The 20,234-nt window shown below is 37.3% G+C and overlaps 1 protein-coding gene across 1 annotated transcript; it reads left to right on the top strand.

The window, feature by feature from the left end:
- The first annotated feature begins 6,392 nt into the window (after nucleotides 1-6,392).
- Nucleotides 6,393-16,308, top strand: LOC145786389 (uncharacterized). Its single transcript, XM_082598036.1, has 7 exons — nucleotides 6,393-9,628; nucleotides 11,473-11,596; nucleotides 12,073-12,161; nucleotides 13,081-13,215; nucleotides 13,403-13,450; nucleotides 13,631-13,748; nucleotides 13,861-16,308. The coding sequence occupies exons 1-7, from the start codon at nucleotides 9,575-9,577 to the stop codon at nucleotides 14,028-14,030; spliced, it is 738 nt and encodes a 245-aa protein (XP_082454162.1). The 5' UTR covers nucleotides 6,393-9,574; the 3' UTR covers nucleotides 14,031-16,308.
- The last annotated feature ends 3,926 nt before the right edge of the window (nucleotides 16,309-20,234 follow it).

Here is a 20,234-nt window from a genome sequence, read left to right as displayed (position 1 = left end):
ACAAATGCATCTGCATTTGGAAGAACAAATGCATTTCTTTCCTTTCCACTTTTTCGTTTTGTCATCATAGAGTATTTTGGCAATAGTTCTGGGGTAGGCTAGGTTGCCAGGTCTTTCCCCAGGCCAGAGCCGTTTAGCCAACGTATATAGCATACGTTGTTGCCACCTCTCCACCACGTTGAAGAGAACGGCTGGACTTTCATATTCACATATCCAATTATTCAATTCAAAAGTATACAGTAGGCTACAGTGACATACGTAAAAACCGTGAGAGTTTATATTGCAACAACAGATAACCTCGGCTATTTTAAAAACCTACTAAATGAAAATTTCAAACGGGAATTAAGCATTAAAATGCGTAAACTGAACATTCAAGAATACATTTAAAAAAAATTACCGAAAAAAAAAATGTTTTCAATGGCGCTGGCAAGGCCCAAAGTCCAATGTTTCATGTGTTTTCATTCTTTTCAAAATAACCAAAAGTGCAAACACTGCTCGAGAATACGTCACAAAAGACAGCAATAACAAAAGCCACGTTACCACATTTGATGTTTTGAGCAAACTGTCTGATGTTTTGATGTTGAAATCTGATGTTTTGGTGTACGTACATACATAGCCTACAGTCAAATCGCCCGCAGTAACAATTATTGCGAGATCAGCTGTTTGCTAGTCTCTAGTGACGCAGACTGTACAGTGTACAGACGCACGCTTCGCTGCTCAAGCCCAATCTCTTTTTGAAAGCTCTGACAAAAGCACGCGCGCAATGGTGGTCAGACCGCAATGGGGAAAAATTTTATTGAAAATCGTTTTATGGTAGCATGTTAAACAGAAAGAACGTGGAAAATCGCCAAGTCAGGTTTTTCCTTTAGTATCCCTTTAAACTTTGTTCAGACTATAAAGTAGCATTAGGTTTCTCTTGATAACAAATGCCAATAATATCGAACGTTCCCTTTACCCAGTAACAGTGTTGTACGCGTCATTGAAATAATTTGACGGCGTCAGCGTCAGCGCGAGATGCCTAAAAACTTTACGGCGTAAAGGACTGCGTAAGCTCTTAAAGAAATTGACGGCGTCAGCGTCAGCGCTAATTTCTAGCGCTATTTTTTGCCAGCGTCTCATAAAACGAAAATATTTCAACCAAGTTCAGGCTAACAATAGCTATAAATAAAGAGCAGGTATAGCCTATTATGTTTTGCCGAATGGATCAGAAACCAAACGAAATTACGAGATATAGCCTATTAAGCACAATCAAGAAACTAAAATGGTCCTGGGCAGGTCATATAGCAAGATATCAGGACAATAGATGGACTAAAAAATTAACAACATGGACACCACGAGAAACCAAAAGAAAGAAAGGAAAACCAAAAGTGAGATGGAGGGACGACATTGACAAAAACAATGCAATACAACCAATTGGTACCAACTAGCACATAATCGTGTAAATTGGCATGAAAAGAGGAAGGCTTACGCTCTGCAGTGGGCTCTCACAGGCTGAAAATGATGATGATGATGATTATGTTTTGAGACTGTATTGTAATTAGCTGCTCAGCCTATTAGTTATTTCCTTGCAGAAAAACAAGCATTTCAAAACGTTTGTCTGACAATCTGCTGCGTTTGGGACGCATATTCAGGGGCGCCGGAGCGATTTTTGACTGGATAGGCAGGAGTATGAAAAAAGGGCACTTTTGTTGCTGAAAGGCCAATTTTTTTGTAAGTTTAAAGATAAGATATAGCGATAATGCTCATCTATCAGCTCATTATCGAGTAATGATACAAGTGTCCGCTATACAAAGAACAATGGCACGGAAGGGCATCATGCTATTTTATAATGATGTAATATAACTTACTGTGATGGAGAATTTTGTGTCGTGAATATTATTTTGAGGCAAAAATAGAATATTATAATTAGGCTAAAAGCGAATAGCATAAATTGTTATATTGCAAAGTGTGCCGTAGCTTACATGACCTTAAAAGGGCACCATTGCCCCCTCTTCCCTCCCCATCCACAGAAATTTGAGGGCAGGGGGCATCCGCTTCCCCTGCTCCCCCCCCGCTTCCGGCGCCCCTGCGCATATTGTCCTTTCCAAGTGAAAACATGCGTTCCACAGCAGCGCTGGTTGGTATTGGTGTGTTGTATTTCAAAAACAAGTTGAAAACGTTTAGTCGGAAAGGTATCACTGTTCCAAGCGTGCTGTGATAGTTTAGCATGAATAACTCTTTTAACGAGGTCCACTGCACCAACATCGCTCTTTTCAGGGGCATAGAGCTCTTGAAATAAAGTATATTCAACGTCCGCGATGCCATTCATGGATTTTTCGCTTTCTGTCTCTGATCCCTCGTTCTCAATACAAGGGTGATCACCATTTAGCGAACTTCTTCCGCATGTATTCCAGGGAGCCATTCCAACCAACGCAAAAGCCGGTAATTCGGATGAGTCGCGCTGGCCAGAATACATTGTGAAACTCTTATTGTGAAACGAGATTTTCCATGAAAACAAAAAATGACGCTTAGCGCTTGACGCTTAAAATCAGCAAAATAGTTGACGGCGCTATCACTTCCGTCAACTGAAAAATAAATTGACGGCGCTAGCCTCAGCGTCAACAAAAAGTTGACGCCGTCAAATTGACGGCGTCAACGTACAACACTGCCCAGTAAGAAATCTTGCGTACACCACTGAACGTACCCTGAATAACCTTGGTTTATTGGATTGAGTATAAGCTAACCACGTGGTCTACGTAAGTCGTAAACCATTATATGCGACGTCAAGAGTGTTGTATAGGCCATCATATTTTTTTGTTTTTAATACAAAATCTATCTGAATGAGTAAACTATTTGCTGCAAACTAAAAAAATTATCGTCAATGCAAGCTGAGTATGGTAGACTAATTTTACACAATATGACTTGCTGGTTATCACTATCAAATGGGCGTTTTTTTAATTCATTTGATTGATTGAATTTTTATCCTCGGACTGGGAAAGCTTCTTGCAGAGCTTAATCCTGGCAGTTTCGCATACTTGTAGAGGCTTTGAATCACTGACGCAGGCCCAGTCACTGAGATTGACAGAGTGGAGTTTCCAATCGTTGAAATCTTGTTGTCAAGGAACTATTCTATCCATTATTAGATGCCGCTGAATGGAGAGCAGTCCTAAACATGCGTTGCTCAAGCGTACACCCCAAAGTCGAACCAGCGCCGCTTGATCTTGAAGCTTCTTCGTTTCAGAAATCACGCGCTAACCAACTGAGCTATCGGGGAGGACTTTTCGGGTTTTCATTTCAATTCGAAAAAAAATTCGAATACCCTCCTCCCTTGAGAAAATCCTGCGTACGCCACTGAATGTGAGATTTTTTATGTCTACACTACAGCATTACTTTTACTGTCACGTTGTTACTGTTTGAGTGCTTGATACAACGAAATAACCATACGTAGTAATCAATGAGTAACCTATATGACTATAAAATTAGTTTGCGTTCTTCTGGTGACTATATACTAGGTTACCTCGTGATGTTAAAGATGATAACTAGCTTTTGTATTTCCGACGTTTCGTCAGTCAGCACGACTGACTTTATCAAGGTGGCTAAAACAGGTTAACACAACCTGTTCAGCAACGATGGCACAACACAAAAACATACTGATAAAATGAGTAAAGTAAAGCAGCAAGAATCAGAATTAAAACACGCAACGATACCTAGAGGTTAAACTAAATGCAGTGAATGCCTAAAACCAGTAGGCTACTTTCCAACAGCGTAAATTTATCTATCTATTGGGCCACTGTCAAGAAACGTTGAAAAAACATCAGACAAGACAGAAAACAATGGGATTAGCAATAACAATGGTAGAGAAGACGCACTGAGAATGGAAAAGGTGAAGCTAAAGTTAAAGTAATTTTTTGTACACAGAGGGGAAATTCTGACCATCTTTTTGGTTAAGAGCATGTTGTGCCTTCTGGTTTATGTACCATTTTTCTGTGAACAATCTTTTTGTATAATCCTTTTCAGTTTTAAGAATTTGACTGACGAAACGTCGGAAATACAAAAGCTAGTTATCATCTTTAACATCACGAGGTAACCTAGTATATAGTCACCAGAAGAACGCAAACTAATTTTATTACCAAATGCCTGGTGAACAGTCTCTCTCTGTTTTTACTATATGACTATATTGTAGGCTACACTTATAATCCTATATGCTTTTGAGTGAAAAGCGTTTTCTGGTCCAATTAGAAAAAAACTAAGAAAATAGAATCAGCCAGAAGTGGATCCAACATGTAGCCTTAGGGGAAGCGATTTCAACAAAACGCAGTGATGCTTAGGTTTACATTTATTTGGCCTTGCAAATACACCATGAGTAAATTTCCCTTTCTGTGTTTTAGAGAGGGTCCCCCGAATCTGCCATTGCAACGAGCAAGCAATATGTTTTATACTTTGAAGAAAATCATTGCTGCATTGGGTAAGCTATATAAGCTAATTCATGACTAACTGGTGGTTCATTTAATTAATGTTCATTCTGAGTTTCTTCTTCGCTTGAACCTCGAGCAGTGGCGGTGATTCGGACTATGTGTTAAGGCAGATGTTGAACAGCCATTGTATTGATTGGTCATTCAATTCACACAGACTATGGATATTCTTTAGCACATGGTAGATGGCGCAGCTAATGGTATGGTCAGCTGATTGTTCCTCCTTGTTGCGCTTAGTATACACATCCTGAATGGCGCCTTCTCCCACTTGTGTCTGTAGGACCTGAATAATCTGATCCCAGTGCGCAGGTGGTTGAATCGCAGTCAGGCCTTTCTTGACAAATGCATCCGTTTAGATGAAAGCCAGTGTCGAAGATGAAGCTTTAAGGTTTTGTGGAGTCCTTCTTTCACTTATTGATGGTTAGCCCTGAAAGCCCCGTTGATAGATTGGTCTTCAACCGATTTCATTAAGAGTTGCAATGCCTATAGCCTACAGTAGCCTACTAGTACTAATGGGTGTCATGATTCAATCGCAGAGTTACTTACTTGCAGACTCATAGAGTCTCATAGATAGCGAGTATAGCAATAATCTATAAAAGTGATAGGCCTGATCGTAGGACTAATGCACCAGTTTAAAACAATATGCTAAAGCACGAAAGGAATCAATAAGTTACACATTCTCTGCATTGATTAAAATTTTTTATGCAAAATACGATATAAATGATAAAAAAATTATAGAAATTGTGTTACCGTACTGCTTTGATTTAGGCTTCTCATGGCTTTTAAGAAGAAGACAATTCAGTTATTGTATCTCAGTAAACCACGCATCTTATTGTTTAGTCTTTAGTCTTACGCAGGCCACGATGCCTTGTAAGCCTTAGCGACATATGCCACTGTCTGGAGTAGACTATATTCCTTCGTTTCTCACTTGCAGGCTACGAAAAGAGTTAATTCTTGTTGAACATGCATTCAGAAGTTGAACCGTGGTTACGCGCCCGGCTCAAGATCACGCGGCGCTGGTTCGACTCTCGGGGTGCGCGCTTGAGCAACGCATTTCAGGATTGCTTCCCATTCAGCGGCACCTAATGAATGGAATAATTCCCCGACAACAACACTTCAACAATCGGAAAACTTCACTTTGCCAATCTCGGTAACCGGCCCTGCGTCAAGAGCCCCTACAAGTAGCCTATGCGAAACTGCCAGGAATAACCTATCAAGGCTTTGTCAGTCCGAGGATAAAGATTCACAACCAACCAACGCAAAAAATGAATTCAACTTTTGAGGCAATGAAAGTTTAATGGATGCATGTAAAACAATACAAGCGCATGAACTAACAGGGGCCAAAAAGTGGTAATTCAACTCAAGAGATGAATTAATGCCATTTGCTATCACGGTTTATCAAAAGTAAAATTTCACCAGTCAGTGTTGTGAATGCTTTGCATTTGTCCAAAATAACATAAATGTCCGCAGGTTTGCAGACAGCAGAGTAGCCAAAAGCGATTGTGAACAACTCTAGGCCTAAATATTTTTATAACATCACTTGCGTTAGCAGCGTTACCCATAGACTTTCGCTGTTTCCTGTCTGTTGTTGAATATATTTGTACCGGTTTATATTTGTAACGTATGCTATTTTTCGCAACAGATCAAATAAAAGGTTTCTCTCTCTCCCCCCCCCCCCCCCATCTCTCTCACTCAGAACCCTAATTATTTCAGCTTACTGTTTTGCAAAATTTTACGATCCATTTTATCGCAAGGTGTCGTTGCAGCTCCTTTTGTGACAGCTGTTATCTGGAACTTTTTCGACTTCGATCTTTTATGATGCTGTTACAATTACAAGCTAGCTTGGGTTTGAGAATACCTTTTCCTTGAATAAAAGCGGAGTGTAAACTGTAAAGTAGACAATGAAATTTGATGAGAAAAATAATACTGAAAGATAAAAAAAAATGGTGTTAAGACTGTTTATCAGCGTATTAAATTACTTTTTTTTTGCACCTTAGGTAGAAACAAGTGATTTAGACTTTAGAGTACTGTATCTTATGCCATTATCTTCTGCAGAAAAAAATCCTTTAATCTAAAAGAACGATAAGAAAGTTCAAGCATTAATTAAACTTAATTAGTTTTTTAACCTTTCGCCAGAAGTGTGGTGTTAAACTTATAAAAATAATAATAGACAGGATAGCTACATCATGAAGACGCACATTAAAGAAATTTGTGTAGGCAAGAAGCTGAGCTACTTATTCAAACAAAGTAACATACCTTACAAAGATAATACAAAAGTAGTATACACTACTTACATAAATATTTAGGTTAGAGAGCACAGAAGGTACCGTACAATAAGTAGCCTCAACAGTTACAGCAGTCAACAGTGAAACTACAAGACCATAGTATTACAGTACATATGGTATTTCCACTGCTTTATGACCAGGGAGTCGAACCGAACCCGAACCGGATTTTTGTAAACCGGTTTTGGTGCGATTTTGTGTGAACCTTAACCGGAACTGAACCAAAAATTTGAGTTAGCTTAAACCCTAACCGAACCCAAACCGGTTGAAAAAAGCGGTTCACTCCAGCATTACGTCATTGTTCGCATTGTGGTAAGTGAAGCTGTACGTAGCATGTTGTTATCTTGGAGGCCACATTGTACTGATGAATTATAGCCTATTCCGTAACACACGATCCACTATCATCGATGCTTTGGAGAGGAATTTTTTGAGGTAAACAACTTCTGTTCTGTGACATCATAGACAATATAGTTTGATTGTAACTTGTGCAACAAACAACAAAGGCAAGTTAATTGAGCAAAGCAGTGTTGAGATCAGTGTTGCCAACCTTGCGGTTTTCACGCCCAATTTGGCTAGTTAGTAGTTGGGCAATAGTAGGCCTAGGCCTAATTTTATCGGACCCGAACCGGAACTTATAAAACCGGTTTTAAGTTTCTTCAAACCTGAACCGGAACTGAACCAAATTTTGAAACAATCTTTGAACCAGAACCGGACCCGAACCGGAAAAATCAAACGGTTCGACTCCCTGTTTATGACATCTGGTTATTTAATATTACTCACCCATTCTGAAAATTTGCATGTTCATTCTTCATATGAAAGTGTTTTTGACAGAAATTAGTAGCCTGCATGTTTTTTTGTTATTTCTACGCTTTGAATTGGATTACATAAATGGGAAGGCAGGAAAATAAATCTTTTTGTTCAGCTAATATATACCCAGACAGCAAATCAGTAATCTTTTACATTGATTGATGCTGAATAAATGTAAAAAAGGACTGATTTGCTGTGTGGATATTTTTTGTGACATTTTACTGACAAGTTTTCCATAACAAAATCAAATAAAGCAACAGGTGTTTTGGAGGCTTGGAGCTATTTAATTTTTGAATTGTCAAACTTAGCCACTTATGCTAGTTCTGAGTAGGCTAACTCGAATAAAATCAAATGCCGTACACATGTTTGAAGTTTTCAGGTGTTGCATACTGAAAAGTAATCATAGAATGATCTAATATATTTATGCCATTTTGTTTCACATACCTTTTACTTTTTGTCGAGTGGATGAGAAGTTTGGATTTATAACATTTCCTATAATGGTTGTTTTGTAATAGTATTCTACATTGTTGTTTGGTTACATCACTCGTCTTATTATTATTATGGTGTTGTATGTGAATGACAGCTGAATTTTTTCACTGTGTTTTTTTATCATAATTTTAGTACCAACACATATCTTGTCAAGGCTTTTCAGCATCTTACCATATTCTTGTTGTTTTGCACCAGTATTCTATGTGCTATTGTACCAAATTTTCTAGAATTTATATCATATATTTATGCAAATATTGAACACTAAACTAAATTTTTTTATTCGAATCTCAGAAAAGTGTGATTATGTTTAAAGGGTTGCTGTTGATAAAGTTATTGTTATACATTTTAAATTTTTAGTTTAAAATGCATGTATATGGCACTGTATTCGCTGGATAATGTTAAGAATTAAAATGAATAAAAAGAACTTTATTTGTGGTTTAAAATCTATAATTTCCCAAAAAACTACAAAAAATGTACCTTATTCTCTTGTTGTTTCTACTTCTAAGAAGTATATACTACGGTAAAGTAACTGAACAGGTCAATGACCTTGGCTGTCAGAGAACAGTTGTTTCTGTATCAATATTAGATTTCAAAATATGTTGTAGCTCTGGTGTTATTGTTGTCGTAACACTGTATGAGAAATATTTTACACCGCAGGTTTTAATATTTACAATTACAATACTTGTTTGTTTAAAACTTCCAAAAGTTTGGATGTTGTTATAATTTTATGATGCAAGTATGAAATGAGGCTTTTATGGTCATCCTTTATATAATGCTTCACTACTTGTAAAACTGAAAGTATAATGTTAGGTTGGAGTTATTCACCCTTTTAGAAAGATATTGTATAAAGTAGAACAAGAATTTTTATAAGTACCGGTAATTAGATAAACAACAGAACACATTGCTCTGGGTCTGGGCAAATTTTGAATAGCCTATCGTAGCCTACATGGCTTGCTTGATACAAACATGATGTTTTGGCAGTTCCTTTGCAAATATTTCTATGCTGTAAAAATCAGTATTGTGGGTTGGGAATTACCCAATACTCTACGAATTAAAATGCGAGGAAAAATGCTGGGAGTTGCTGAATTAAATGTGCACAGTAACTCAAGTTGCAAAGAATTAACTACGCACTTAGCGGGTTAAAAATATTTTCCAAAACATATTACTGTGCCGCAAGCTTAAAAAAAGTTAAAAATCATTGTGCGAAATGTTGCTGGTATATTGAAAAAACATGACTTATTTTTACCATAATTGTAGGTTGAAATGCAATTATGCGACCGAGTACAACTAAATGCACCATGGGCACTCAACATGTTTTTTAGTTACAGCATTATTTATTTTAAAAAACATTTGGTATATACTTCAGTTGAAAGTGAAAGTGCTACAAGAATTTTTGACCATTGAACTGTGCACTTAAATACATATTTGGATATATTTCTGTGAAATACGGCAGTTTGGAACTGTAGCCACTTCCATTGGAGAAAAGAATAACTTGTTGAAGCAACTCAACTTTTATTCAGTTTTCAATCAAGACTGCAAAACATAATGATGAAAAAGTTTTTGTTGTGTGTTCTTCTTGTTGCTTTGTGTTCATTACAGGTATGTGTTGAATTAGGCTTAAACGGAACTGAACTTGAAACTGAATATATGCTATATGTCTATTTTTTATGTCTGTATAGGCCTATGCCACTATTTTTTTTAGAATGTTTTACTATGTAGTATGTATATATCTGTTTTACTGTTACGACTTACGATTCAGATATTTCATATTTTTTATTATCTTCTCACTTTCTATTAGATAATTTAATTTCATAGCCTATTTTACCATTTAAAATTTTAATACACTCGAAGAGCTGTTCAATGCATGCAGCTACTAGCTGTTAAAATCAAAGTGTATTAATGTGCTTTGTGAAAATACAAAAATGCTTTTGTTGGATTTGTATAAAGGTTATGTTAAATAAGTAAACAAAGTTACAATTTGAGTAAAGAGGTAACTTTTTTAAATGTTTATGGTTTAAACCAGGGGTGGGGAACCTGCGGCCCGCGGGCCGAATGTGGCCCGCGTGACTGTTCCATGTGGCCCGCGTCAAAATTTCTTTACCCAAAATATATTGAAACAACAGCTCAAAAAAGAGTAGGCTCTGCATTCTCGGTATATTGCGAATGGCCGTCGATGAAGAAATGAAACGAAACGAAGTCGATCAGTTCATGAATAATCAGGGAAACCATGTCGTCGAACTCACTGATAGCCAATGGTTGTGTGACCTAGCGTTTATGGTTGACATTAGCGAGCACCTCTCCGAGCTCAACGTCAAGTTGCAGGGACCGAATCAGCTTTTGAACTCCTTGTTTGCAAAAGTGAAATCATTTGAAGCTAAACTACATCTGTGGAAAGTACAACTTGAAAACAATAAGATGTTCTTAATAATGATGTTCCTAATAACTTCCAACATGAAATAGTAGATCTCCAGAATGACGGTACGTTGAAAGCGATGTACCAAAACATTCCACAGCTCAACTTTTATCAAAGCTGCATAAATGCTGGTGATTTTCCAGTCATGCGGGAACATGCTTTGAAATATGTGTCTCTGTTTGGAAGCACCTACCGCTGCGAATCAGTTTTTTCTGTAAATAAAATTTCGAAATTTTTAGTGGCCCGCTTGTGTTATTTCTCATTTTATGTGGCCCGCAATACTGAAAAGGTTCCCCACCCCTGGTTTAAACAAAGTTAGTTCTTTATACTTCATATCTGGTTCATGCTAGGAATGTTTTTTATATCATGTGGTTATGTTAGATACAAACCATTGATGCTATGTCGACTGGCAATTTTGAGACATACTTGCATTTTTCAGTTTCAATAATTGTTAACTTGTATTCATAAAATGTTACTTGTAATCAAAACTTGTTTGTTATCACATTTTTATAATTGTTGCATCTAAGCATTATTTTAGCTGTTGCTTTTTTAAGCATTTGTGCTTGTAAGCATTTAATCGTGTTTGATCCACATAAGTTTGTATACCACTGGAGTCTGGACTGTATTGTGATTTGTGAGTGTATATATGCATTGCATTAACAACTTTTTTAAGTGCAACATATAATACTAATTCTACCACTTCAAATAAGGATTTCATTATGTGGAATCATTCACAAATTATTGCCTTTGATAAAATTATAAGATAATCACTTACACATTACATACTCAAGAAAATGTTATAAACTTGGTAGATTAGATTTAAACATTAAAATGTTAATGTCTTCGGCTCTCTGCCACTGTTCATTCTTTCAAAGTTGACTGATCATAAATATCAAATTTATGTGCAGTATTTCTGAAGACACTCAAAGTAATCTTGATTAATTTAAATTTATCTAATACAGCTTGTTTCTAAAGATTGTATCAGCTCATTTATACTGTACAAATGTACTACTGTATTTGACTTCAACAGATTCATGCCCAAACAGATGAGCATGAGATGTCTGAAAATGAAAGCCCTTCAGAAGGATCAGGAAAGATGGACAGTCGAACAGTTCCCAGTGATGATGAAGATGCCTTTGAAGATTCTGGTTCCGGTTGGTTATTTTTGTGAATTTCTTGAGCAAGTGTTTTGGCCTGTCAAGAGTTGTAAAAGTTTTAAAACAATGTGCTGTTCAATTGACGAAATCTCTTCTCAGCATGTAATTATGGATGTTTAAACAAGAGTACTGGTCAAGTAGATATATGGATGCTGAGTGATGTATGAAGCATTGGAGCATAACTTCAGCATATGCTGATGATCACAGCATGTTAAACCTAATGATACACTTTTTGGGTGTGAGGTGCTGGGATTGGGTTTATCCTCTGGTGCTGCTGTAGAACAGTGCTATACAATTGTAGAATAATAACTTCTTGAATGTCAGAGTTCATATTCAAGACCTGTTTAGTGAGATGATATGATCTATTTGTTTTAACTGTTATAGTCGGACAATGTAGCCCAATGTTGAAACTATGCACGTAGTACGGTATACTTTATTAAAACTCACAATGGATTAACAAAGCCAAATTTTAGGAGAAATGATGAAAAAGAGTCCAGTGACTGAAAGTGCGGAAACAACAACAACAACAACCCAAGCAAGAGTAACTGAAGAGGAAATTGAGGTTTGCTTGACTGGTGATTTTTAGGTCAATGCTACATTGTGATACACGTTGTATGTGATTTCCACAGTTCTTACTTTAGTAATTAGCGCTTTCGTGAGTCCAAGATATTTCGACCACTGCCGCTCAGTTTGGTTGCCCTCTAATTGATAGAAGTTAATTTGCAGCTTTGTAGGTGCCATTCACCTTTTGAAATACACAGTCAATGACAGAATGTAATTTCAGTTGAAGTTATCAATACATGCCCTGCGTGAATTTTCCCTTTATGCCAGTCCATTTAACTGTACAGCATCATGCAGGTGACATTACAAGGCTGAAACTATACACTTGGCTAAGGCTAACTAACACCGAGACAACACCCCACAAGGGCTCACATAGCAAAGTCCGTCATTTTTACATTAATTTAACGTTTACAGACGCTGTCTGTGACGCTAGTTACAACAATTAGAAGGTTTCAACTGAATTGCTGGCTTATAAGCAAGAAGAATATCATCCTAATCAATTTTGTCAAGATTCATGCATAAAGTACCACTGCGACTCTGCCTGAAGCAGTTAGTTTCCGATGGACTTTGAACATCGCAATGGCTTTTGCGCGGTCGAATGTGTAGCCGCCTACTGTACAGCGTCTTGGTTCTAATTGGTTTTTCAATGGCGTGCTAAAATTAATATTTATGAACTGCCTCTGCAGCAACGTTTATTTCCTGCCTCAAATCCGTTCGGGGGACGCCAAATCTTTAGGTTTTTTATTGTTTAGACGTCCAGTAACAACGTTTAAGTAATCGTTCGTTGAAGGAGTTTGCAGCCAGACAGTCAATCAGTCGTTTTTTACATTGGTTCAACGTTGAATCAATGTAAAAAACGACTGATTTGCTGTTTAGTGCAACATCTCGCTTGACGCTTCACCCCCGTCTTTCTGTTTCAGGAAAAGACAACAACTACAACCACAACAACTACTACTACAACAACAACAACATCAAAAGCACCCCCAGTTGTAGATCTAGAGATTGTCGCCAAAGAAGAAGATATGGATACGCCAGTTGACAAAGATTCTGACAACGTAGGTTCATAACATAGCGATCGCCATGGTTCATAATCTATTGCTAGGCTGCTGAATGCAGCAATTTTTGCTTTCTTGTCATATCCTTTTTGTCAACTTCATATTTCTACTATGTACGGTACTTCAAACACGAAACTATATGCACGAGATAGTGATTTACAATATGAATCCGGATACTTTTCTACAGGAGGAAGTACCAGAAGTAGAATCAACACAACCGCCCAAATTTCCCGAAGTAAGTCTTCAAATTTAATTTTACATTAAGACATTGAATGATATCGTTAAAAAGCCTTGATGGGGCGTGTATTGCTTGCCTGTCCTGTCCAACCAATGTAAAAACGGCATTTTTGCTGGGTGGTTTGTGACCTTCTGTGCATGAAGTGAACGCGCGTAATGTATCTCCCTGCCTAACCAGGGAAAGGAAAAAGAAGAGATTGATGTGAATACTGATCTGGAAGAGGACACAGATGGTGATGTGGATGTCGCACCGGGAACCACCGGATCACTCTTTGCAAACAGTCAATTTTTAGCAGGTCAGTTGGAGGAAAATACTTCTAAAGCTCCACTTCAATGAATATTAAACACTGTCTGAGACCAAGAGGGGTATCATGAATTCGTATTTGAAGTGTTTTTTGTCCTTTTCAGCACTCATTGCTGGAAGTTGTGTGGGATTGCTTTTCGCCATTTGCATCATCACCCTGATAGCTTATCGGATGAGGAAAAAAGATGAAGGGAGTTACGCTCTTGACGACGACACGAAACCTGCCTCGCCGTCAGGATATCAATACACACAAGGCCAGGAGTACTTTGCGTGAGGTTGCAACAAAAACAATGGCGTGCCAACATTTTGTGCTGTACATAAAAGAGGACAACAGGCTCCATCTTCAAAATTTGACACCTAGACCGAGCTTCGTTTGAGCTCATCTCGACAAAGATGATCTCATCTCGACAGATGATCTCAGACCATTGTGCAGGTTTGGATGTTATTCTTTGATAAAAAAGTAGAAATATAATGCAACTTTTAAACTTTTTCCTACTTGGTAAATTAAGCAGCGCCACCGTTTTTTTTTTTTTAATTTAAAAAACCATCATATGACTAACTGCAGTCATAGCTAAATTCATAAGCTTGTTGCCGCTTTGTTTTCTTGAAACAAAAACGACTTGTCACAATCAAGATATGATGGTTTGTTGTCAAACGTTGGGTACTTATTTCTTTATTTGTCTTTTATCATGCTACCCTTATTGGGATTGAACAGACACGGTTCTCCACCTAGAACTACCTATATTGTCCAATGAATCTACTTAACCATTGAAATTCCATCAAACGATGTTGAATGGACGTAAATGTATTGATAAGTATTTCATTGTCATTGCTGTTTGTATAATTAACTTAATGCTATATCTGTAGTCTGTACTTTCAGTTGTCCTCATTGGCGGCATGTCGTTTCCTACACGGCAAATCCATCATTTTTACAATGATTCAACGTCTGCAGACGCTGATCAATGTAAAAGTGATGGATTTTGCTGTCTGGGTTGTTCTAGAATGCGTACATTCAAATTTAAAAGCGTTTTCACAACACCGCTTGTTCTCATTTATCTAGCCAGCTATGGTTGCTATTTTCACATTGTTACAACTTCTTTGAACGTTAAACAATATAAAAACTGCAACCTTAACTAGCTGGATATTTGCGCTTTGGTAAATTTTGTTGATTTTTCAACAACCTTTCAACCGATAACGATTTCTCTGCTCAACAATGTGCTTATTTATAAGTACCCATTAAACTTACAAAAAAGTAACAACATTATATTGTATGTTCTTCATTTGTCTAGAAACCTAGGTCTCTTCAAAACTCGCGGCATTTCTGAAGTTTTCTTTGAAGTGATTTTTAAGAAATAATACTATTTATGTTAGAATGGCATACAGGCAGTATTGTCAAAATTTGATGCTGAAGAACTCCTCTATTTTGAAACGAATCTTTTATTAGCTTTGCTGATTTTGGTTCACTATCTAATGCGAAAATACTTAGATTGTGAGTGTTGTATAATGTTTGCCATCGCAATGCGGTATATCGTTGCTTACCCTTTTTTGGTGCCACGTTTTCATAACAAATCTTTTCTAGCAACAAAAAGGACCGATTTTTCTTGCTGGATTTTAGCTGAAATGTTGTGAAATGCATCAGCAATATCCCAGCCAGCAAAAGTGGCTCATTTTACAACAACTTAACTTAGCAAGTTGTAATTTTTTTGTCTTTCTGTGAATCAGATCTGAAGCCGATTCAATTGCTGAAAAATACATAATTTTAAGATGAAATTGTTCCAATTCAACTCCTTGTGTGTCCCCAGTTGGAAAATTTTGTTGAGTTTAGCCTATATCGTTTCAACATCACCAGACGTTAAAACATGCAAAAAACGACAACTTTTTCAAACTAGAAACGCTGTTGAGGCATGAGTCACCAAAAGTGGATAATTTGTTGTTAGCCTTGTCTGGACAATGTACTGACTCACTGGTTCGTTTGTCAGAAAGCGCATCTTAGACACACTCAACAACTATAACGATAATTAATTTTATCTGGTTACCTGTTGATTTCAATCTTCAAAATGTTTTCAAACTCTCAAAATTGTCACATCAATTCAATTATCACAATGCGAAGGGTTTTTTTTCTTATTATTATGATTATTATTTTTGTGTTTTGTTTTGTCACTCTGTTCCGACAGAATTGACTGTCTTTTTGTTGATTGACAGCAAAGCGATAGCAAAATTTTAAATGATCAGCTTCAGCCTTCAAGTACAACGGTCCTCATTCTCCCAGCCTTTGTTGTTTTGTACGTGCAAGTATGATACTGTATTGTTGTAGTGTGGTAGCTTATTGAATTTTTTTCATTCCACCCAATTCTCCGTTGTCTTTGACAAGTCGATCCATGCTTTCATGGCTTTCCAATCACCTGATTAAATAATTTTCCCAGATGCTTGACTTTAATGAAAACGTTTTTTCTGTAATTGTACCATACTTTTCAATCGATTTTTCATTTTTCCATTGCTGTAAGTATACTTCTGACTTCGAACGTTTTTTGTCAATACATTTTGTTACCTTGCGTGGAGCTGCCTGCTTTCTTGAGTTAAGACCTTCAGTGGTCGCAATTATTGGTGAGACAGAATAGTTGTGCTGGTGCAAGGTAACGTTGAAAAAACATGATGTTTAGGAAATCGATTTAGACGAGAAATTGGTTTTCTTGTTGGCGGTTCAAAAACTCAAAAGCAGCTGCGATTTTCGTTACTGATGTCAGCTAAGTTTTATTATCATTGGCTATTCCAAAATTGTACTTATCGCAACATCAAAACAACGCTTCATAACGTTTGAACATCATGATGTGTATATGGAGTTGTCAACCACAGCGTATCCAGTGTTGGAAAACAGATTGACATTTTATCAGGAAAATTAAACTGGACGCCTTGCTGATGTGAAACGTTTTATTTGTGTGTTTCATGGCTGCAGGTTAACTTGCAGTTTCAATCATACTATATTCTGTCAGTGCTTTCAAAATGTCTATTCGGTGGCATCTACCCATAATAGAGAACTAAAAGTCGATGGGGAATATATTTTTCTTTTTTTAAAGGGAAAGAAACCTATTAGTAAAATTTGACATGTAAGCCGAGCTCACACCATTGAATGAGTTTCACAAATGTAACCTGGTACAAAGGGCGCTCTTTGTTGTCGCTCCTGTGGACAATTGGTTTGGTTTTATGGCGTGATCGCAAAGGCTAATGCTTTTGCCTCGTGGGTGAGAGACATAATTGTGTGAAGTCACGTGATTCGGCACTAAAACTTCTGAGAAATCTGCTCGAATTAGAAGGCTTTATGAAGAAAAAGAGTATATTCTAGTCTTGAAAGTAGCATGATGTTTTGTGTAAGCATCAAGTTTGTCTGTTAACAGACAACGAAATTATGCTTTCAATTTACAAGATGCAACCTACACATTAATATTCTTTCAAGGTCATCGTAAATTTGGGAAATCCTGATTGCTGGAATCATCGTTAGTTCGTTACTGACTTCAGAAGTACGTCGGTTTGCCCAAAGCACACAGTCACACACACATCTGTTTTTTCAAATCGGTCTTTTGTTGGAATCTCGCAAAACCTCCGAGTGTGCCACATACGACATTTATCATCGCTGAAGAAGCATTGTTGATCACAAATCATCTTTTTGCGTCGTTTATACGTAAGATAACATTAAAGCAACACCAATGCTCTCCTACGTTAGCACAGCGGGGTTCGGGTATGTTTTCATTGAAGGCTGTGTGCGTACAACTGTACACCAAGCGAGGAAAAAACAGTTTTCTTTACATCGATTCAACGTCTGCGGCAATAGAATTAATATCTTAGATTTAATTTTGTTTGCTGGCCAGAGCAGTAACCTGACCCTTGGGTGAGAGCTAATACCGTTGTGTAGAAAAGAATGTGTATGGATGACTGAGCTTCTTTTCTTCGTTGTGTTTTGCCTTTGTTTTCTCTACGTTTCTTTTTCATATTTGACCAGGCTCAGAACAGCGCTTAAGGAGATAACTGGTGCTGTATTTACTTGATCAAATGAACACAAAAGGGCCTTAAATCACCCAGCTCAATGTTTGTTCAGAAACTGTTCGCATTCTCTTATCCTAACTGGAGTCGAGCCATATTTTCTTACGAAAGTAAACTACAGAGAAAGGTGATGGTTAATTCGCCTGAAGCTATGCCCACCACTTGCCTAATGCCTTTGTGTTCTTAAATTTGTGACATGCACCGTATCGGTGCTATCTACTGATACTGACAGTAACTTTCTTGAACAAAACTACGCGGTATTTTCACTGTTCTAACACCGCTTTGATATCTGTACCAAAATCCGTAGCCTTTGGGTAATTTTTCTTAATTTATTACTTTTTGAGGCCTACCCTACGTTCTATCCATTGCGATCAAATGCCGTTCTGTTGGGCATGTAAAAAAGTTGTTGATATAACACGTTTTAATGTTGTTTTGTTGTCGCAACAAGTCGATCGTTATATGTTTTTGCAAAGGTCACATGCGTTCAAGTCTGCTCAGTAAGTAGGCTTGTAACCTTATTCAAGTAAGCTTGGAAAGCTTTACGTAAGAATTAGAAAATATGGTTTAACAAAACGACTTGTACGCGCGGTTTAGAATAGATGACTGGATCATGAAAACTGAAAGGGGGAATGATCTTTCGTAGTGGTGTTTCAAATTGAGCAAAAGACGTCGTATGTCGGTTAGACTTGGAACAAACAACAAGCTAGAAATTAGAAAGTAATCTCTAACTTACTTCATTTCTACAACTCAGTTGGAACTTGGAACAAGAAGTATTCGCGTGAAAGCTTCCTGCTTAGTTTTGAAATATATTTGTTTTGGTAAACCAAAGGCCTTCGCTGTAAAGGGGGTGTGGTGCTATTTCTGGTTGAACAAGGTCACTTAAAACGAGCATGTAGAACACAACTTCTGTATTCGCGATATCACATGCGGTTTCCCTTGACTGGGTCAGAAAGAAAAATGGCAAACGTTATAGCCCCATGCGTGTAACAAAAAATCAGAGACTTGCTTGTTGCTAATTTTTCTTCATGTTTAGTGGAAGGTGTGACATGTTCTTATATCATTGTACTTGCGGAACGCACTTGAAAATCGACCCTTGCCGCAGACAAAATGTACTTTGAACTGTGCGTCTTCAAAGAAAAACTACTTGCATCAGCAATCTTTTAAAGCGAATTGAACACCACATTGCTTCATAGTCATAACTATTCATTCTTTATGATTTGACTTTGGATGCTCATTGCTCAGTGTTGCTTGCAACATGGTGTGGTTAATTTGACATGTTTTTATGTCATTTAAACATGTTTTTTTTGTAACACGGGCGTTTGTGGTCTTGTTGAACCGTGGCCGCGTTTTGGCAGAGTTTTTCAATGAAAAACCGCATTCAAGGTTAGAAGGAGTTAGTTGTTATAGCAAGTAACTTGAAACATACCTTTCTTCATTTTGAATCGGTTCAACGTCGCTGAACATACGATAAACGGCAAAATAATGTGTTTCAGCAGTACTTCGAACCCTCTCATACACCATTGCTTTTCTCACGCGAGTTATCTTCATGATTAAAAAAACATGATAAGAATATTGGTGCTGTGAAACCTAGCATTGTGCAATAAACTGATCCAAATCACACGAGCCGAAATAAAGCCAAACAAAACACCTGCTTCATTTGTGAGGGATGTTTGTGGCAGCAAACTCTCGTGATATTTTCTATTGGATCGGATGCTCTCATATTAACTTTTTGTAGAGTAAACGAATGTTTTATTAACAAAATTATTTTCCTCCGTAGGCTACTGTGCTTCAAAAAAGCTTCGTACATTTAATTTCTTCTTGTATGAACAAATTGCAGCTTTTTAAATGCCGCAAACGAGTAGCCGCGTGGCAATGCCAAAACCACGAAACTGTAGCAGGCCGAAAAGCATAAATATTTTATTGAATGATCATCGCACTGGTGTAGCTAGCTTTGTATTCTTTGTTTTCTTCAAGAAACAATGCCCATTCCAAGCTCATCAGATGACATTGCAGTTATTTGACAAACTTTGCATAGGTAATCATGCGTATTTGTCATAGGGATATGTCTCTAAAAAGTTAAAGTTTTTGCTGCACATTCCAATTGAAATAGAAACGCCCATTAGGTTTGGCTGCATGAAATCTGATCAATACATTGTCAGTGGTCCACTGCCGGATAGTTTTTGCAAAAGTGTATGTTTTATTTTTGAAAGCTTGAGATTGTCTTGAAATGACGGTTTCATTACCTAACAACAAGCAAATTTGCTGTTCTATTCGATAGATTAATATGTATCATTTGGAGATTACAGGCAGCTTGATTCTTCATTTAATCGAATGCCTTGGTCATTTTAGTGAGTTACGATTAAAGATAGACAATAAAGTCCTCTTCATAAATTTGAAATCATCGGGCACAGCGTTTTTAAAAGCCATTTTGTTAAACCTTATC

This window comes from Aplidium turbinatum, chromosome 17 (assembly GCF_918807975.1).
Source record: "Aplidium turbinatum chromosome 17, kaAplTurb1.1, whole genome shotgun sequence".
Lineage (NCBI taxonomy): Eukaryota > Metazoa > Chordata > Ascidiacea > Aplousobranchia > Polyclinidae > Aplidium > Aplidium turbinatum.
This window is presented reverse-complemented; position numbering and strand designations above follow the sequence as displayed.

Bases quoted from the DNA above. Each gene is read 5' to 3' on its own strand.
- LOC145786389 (XM_082598036.1), top strand. From the start codon at position 9,575: ATGATGAAAAAGTTTTTGTTGTGTGTTCTTCTTGTTGCTTTGTGTTCA. The intron at 9,629-11,472 runs GTATGTGTTGAA...TGACTTCAACAG, and splicing joins TTGCTTTGTGTTCATTACAG to ATTCATGCCCAAACAGATGA. The intron at 11,597-12,072 runs GTTGGTTATTTT...GCCAAATTTTAG, and splicing joins CTTTGAAGATTCTGGTTCCG to GAGAAATGATGAAAAAGAGT.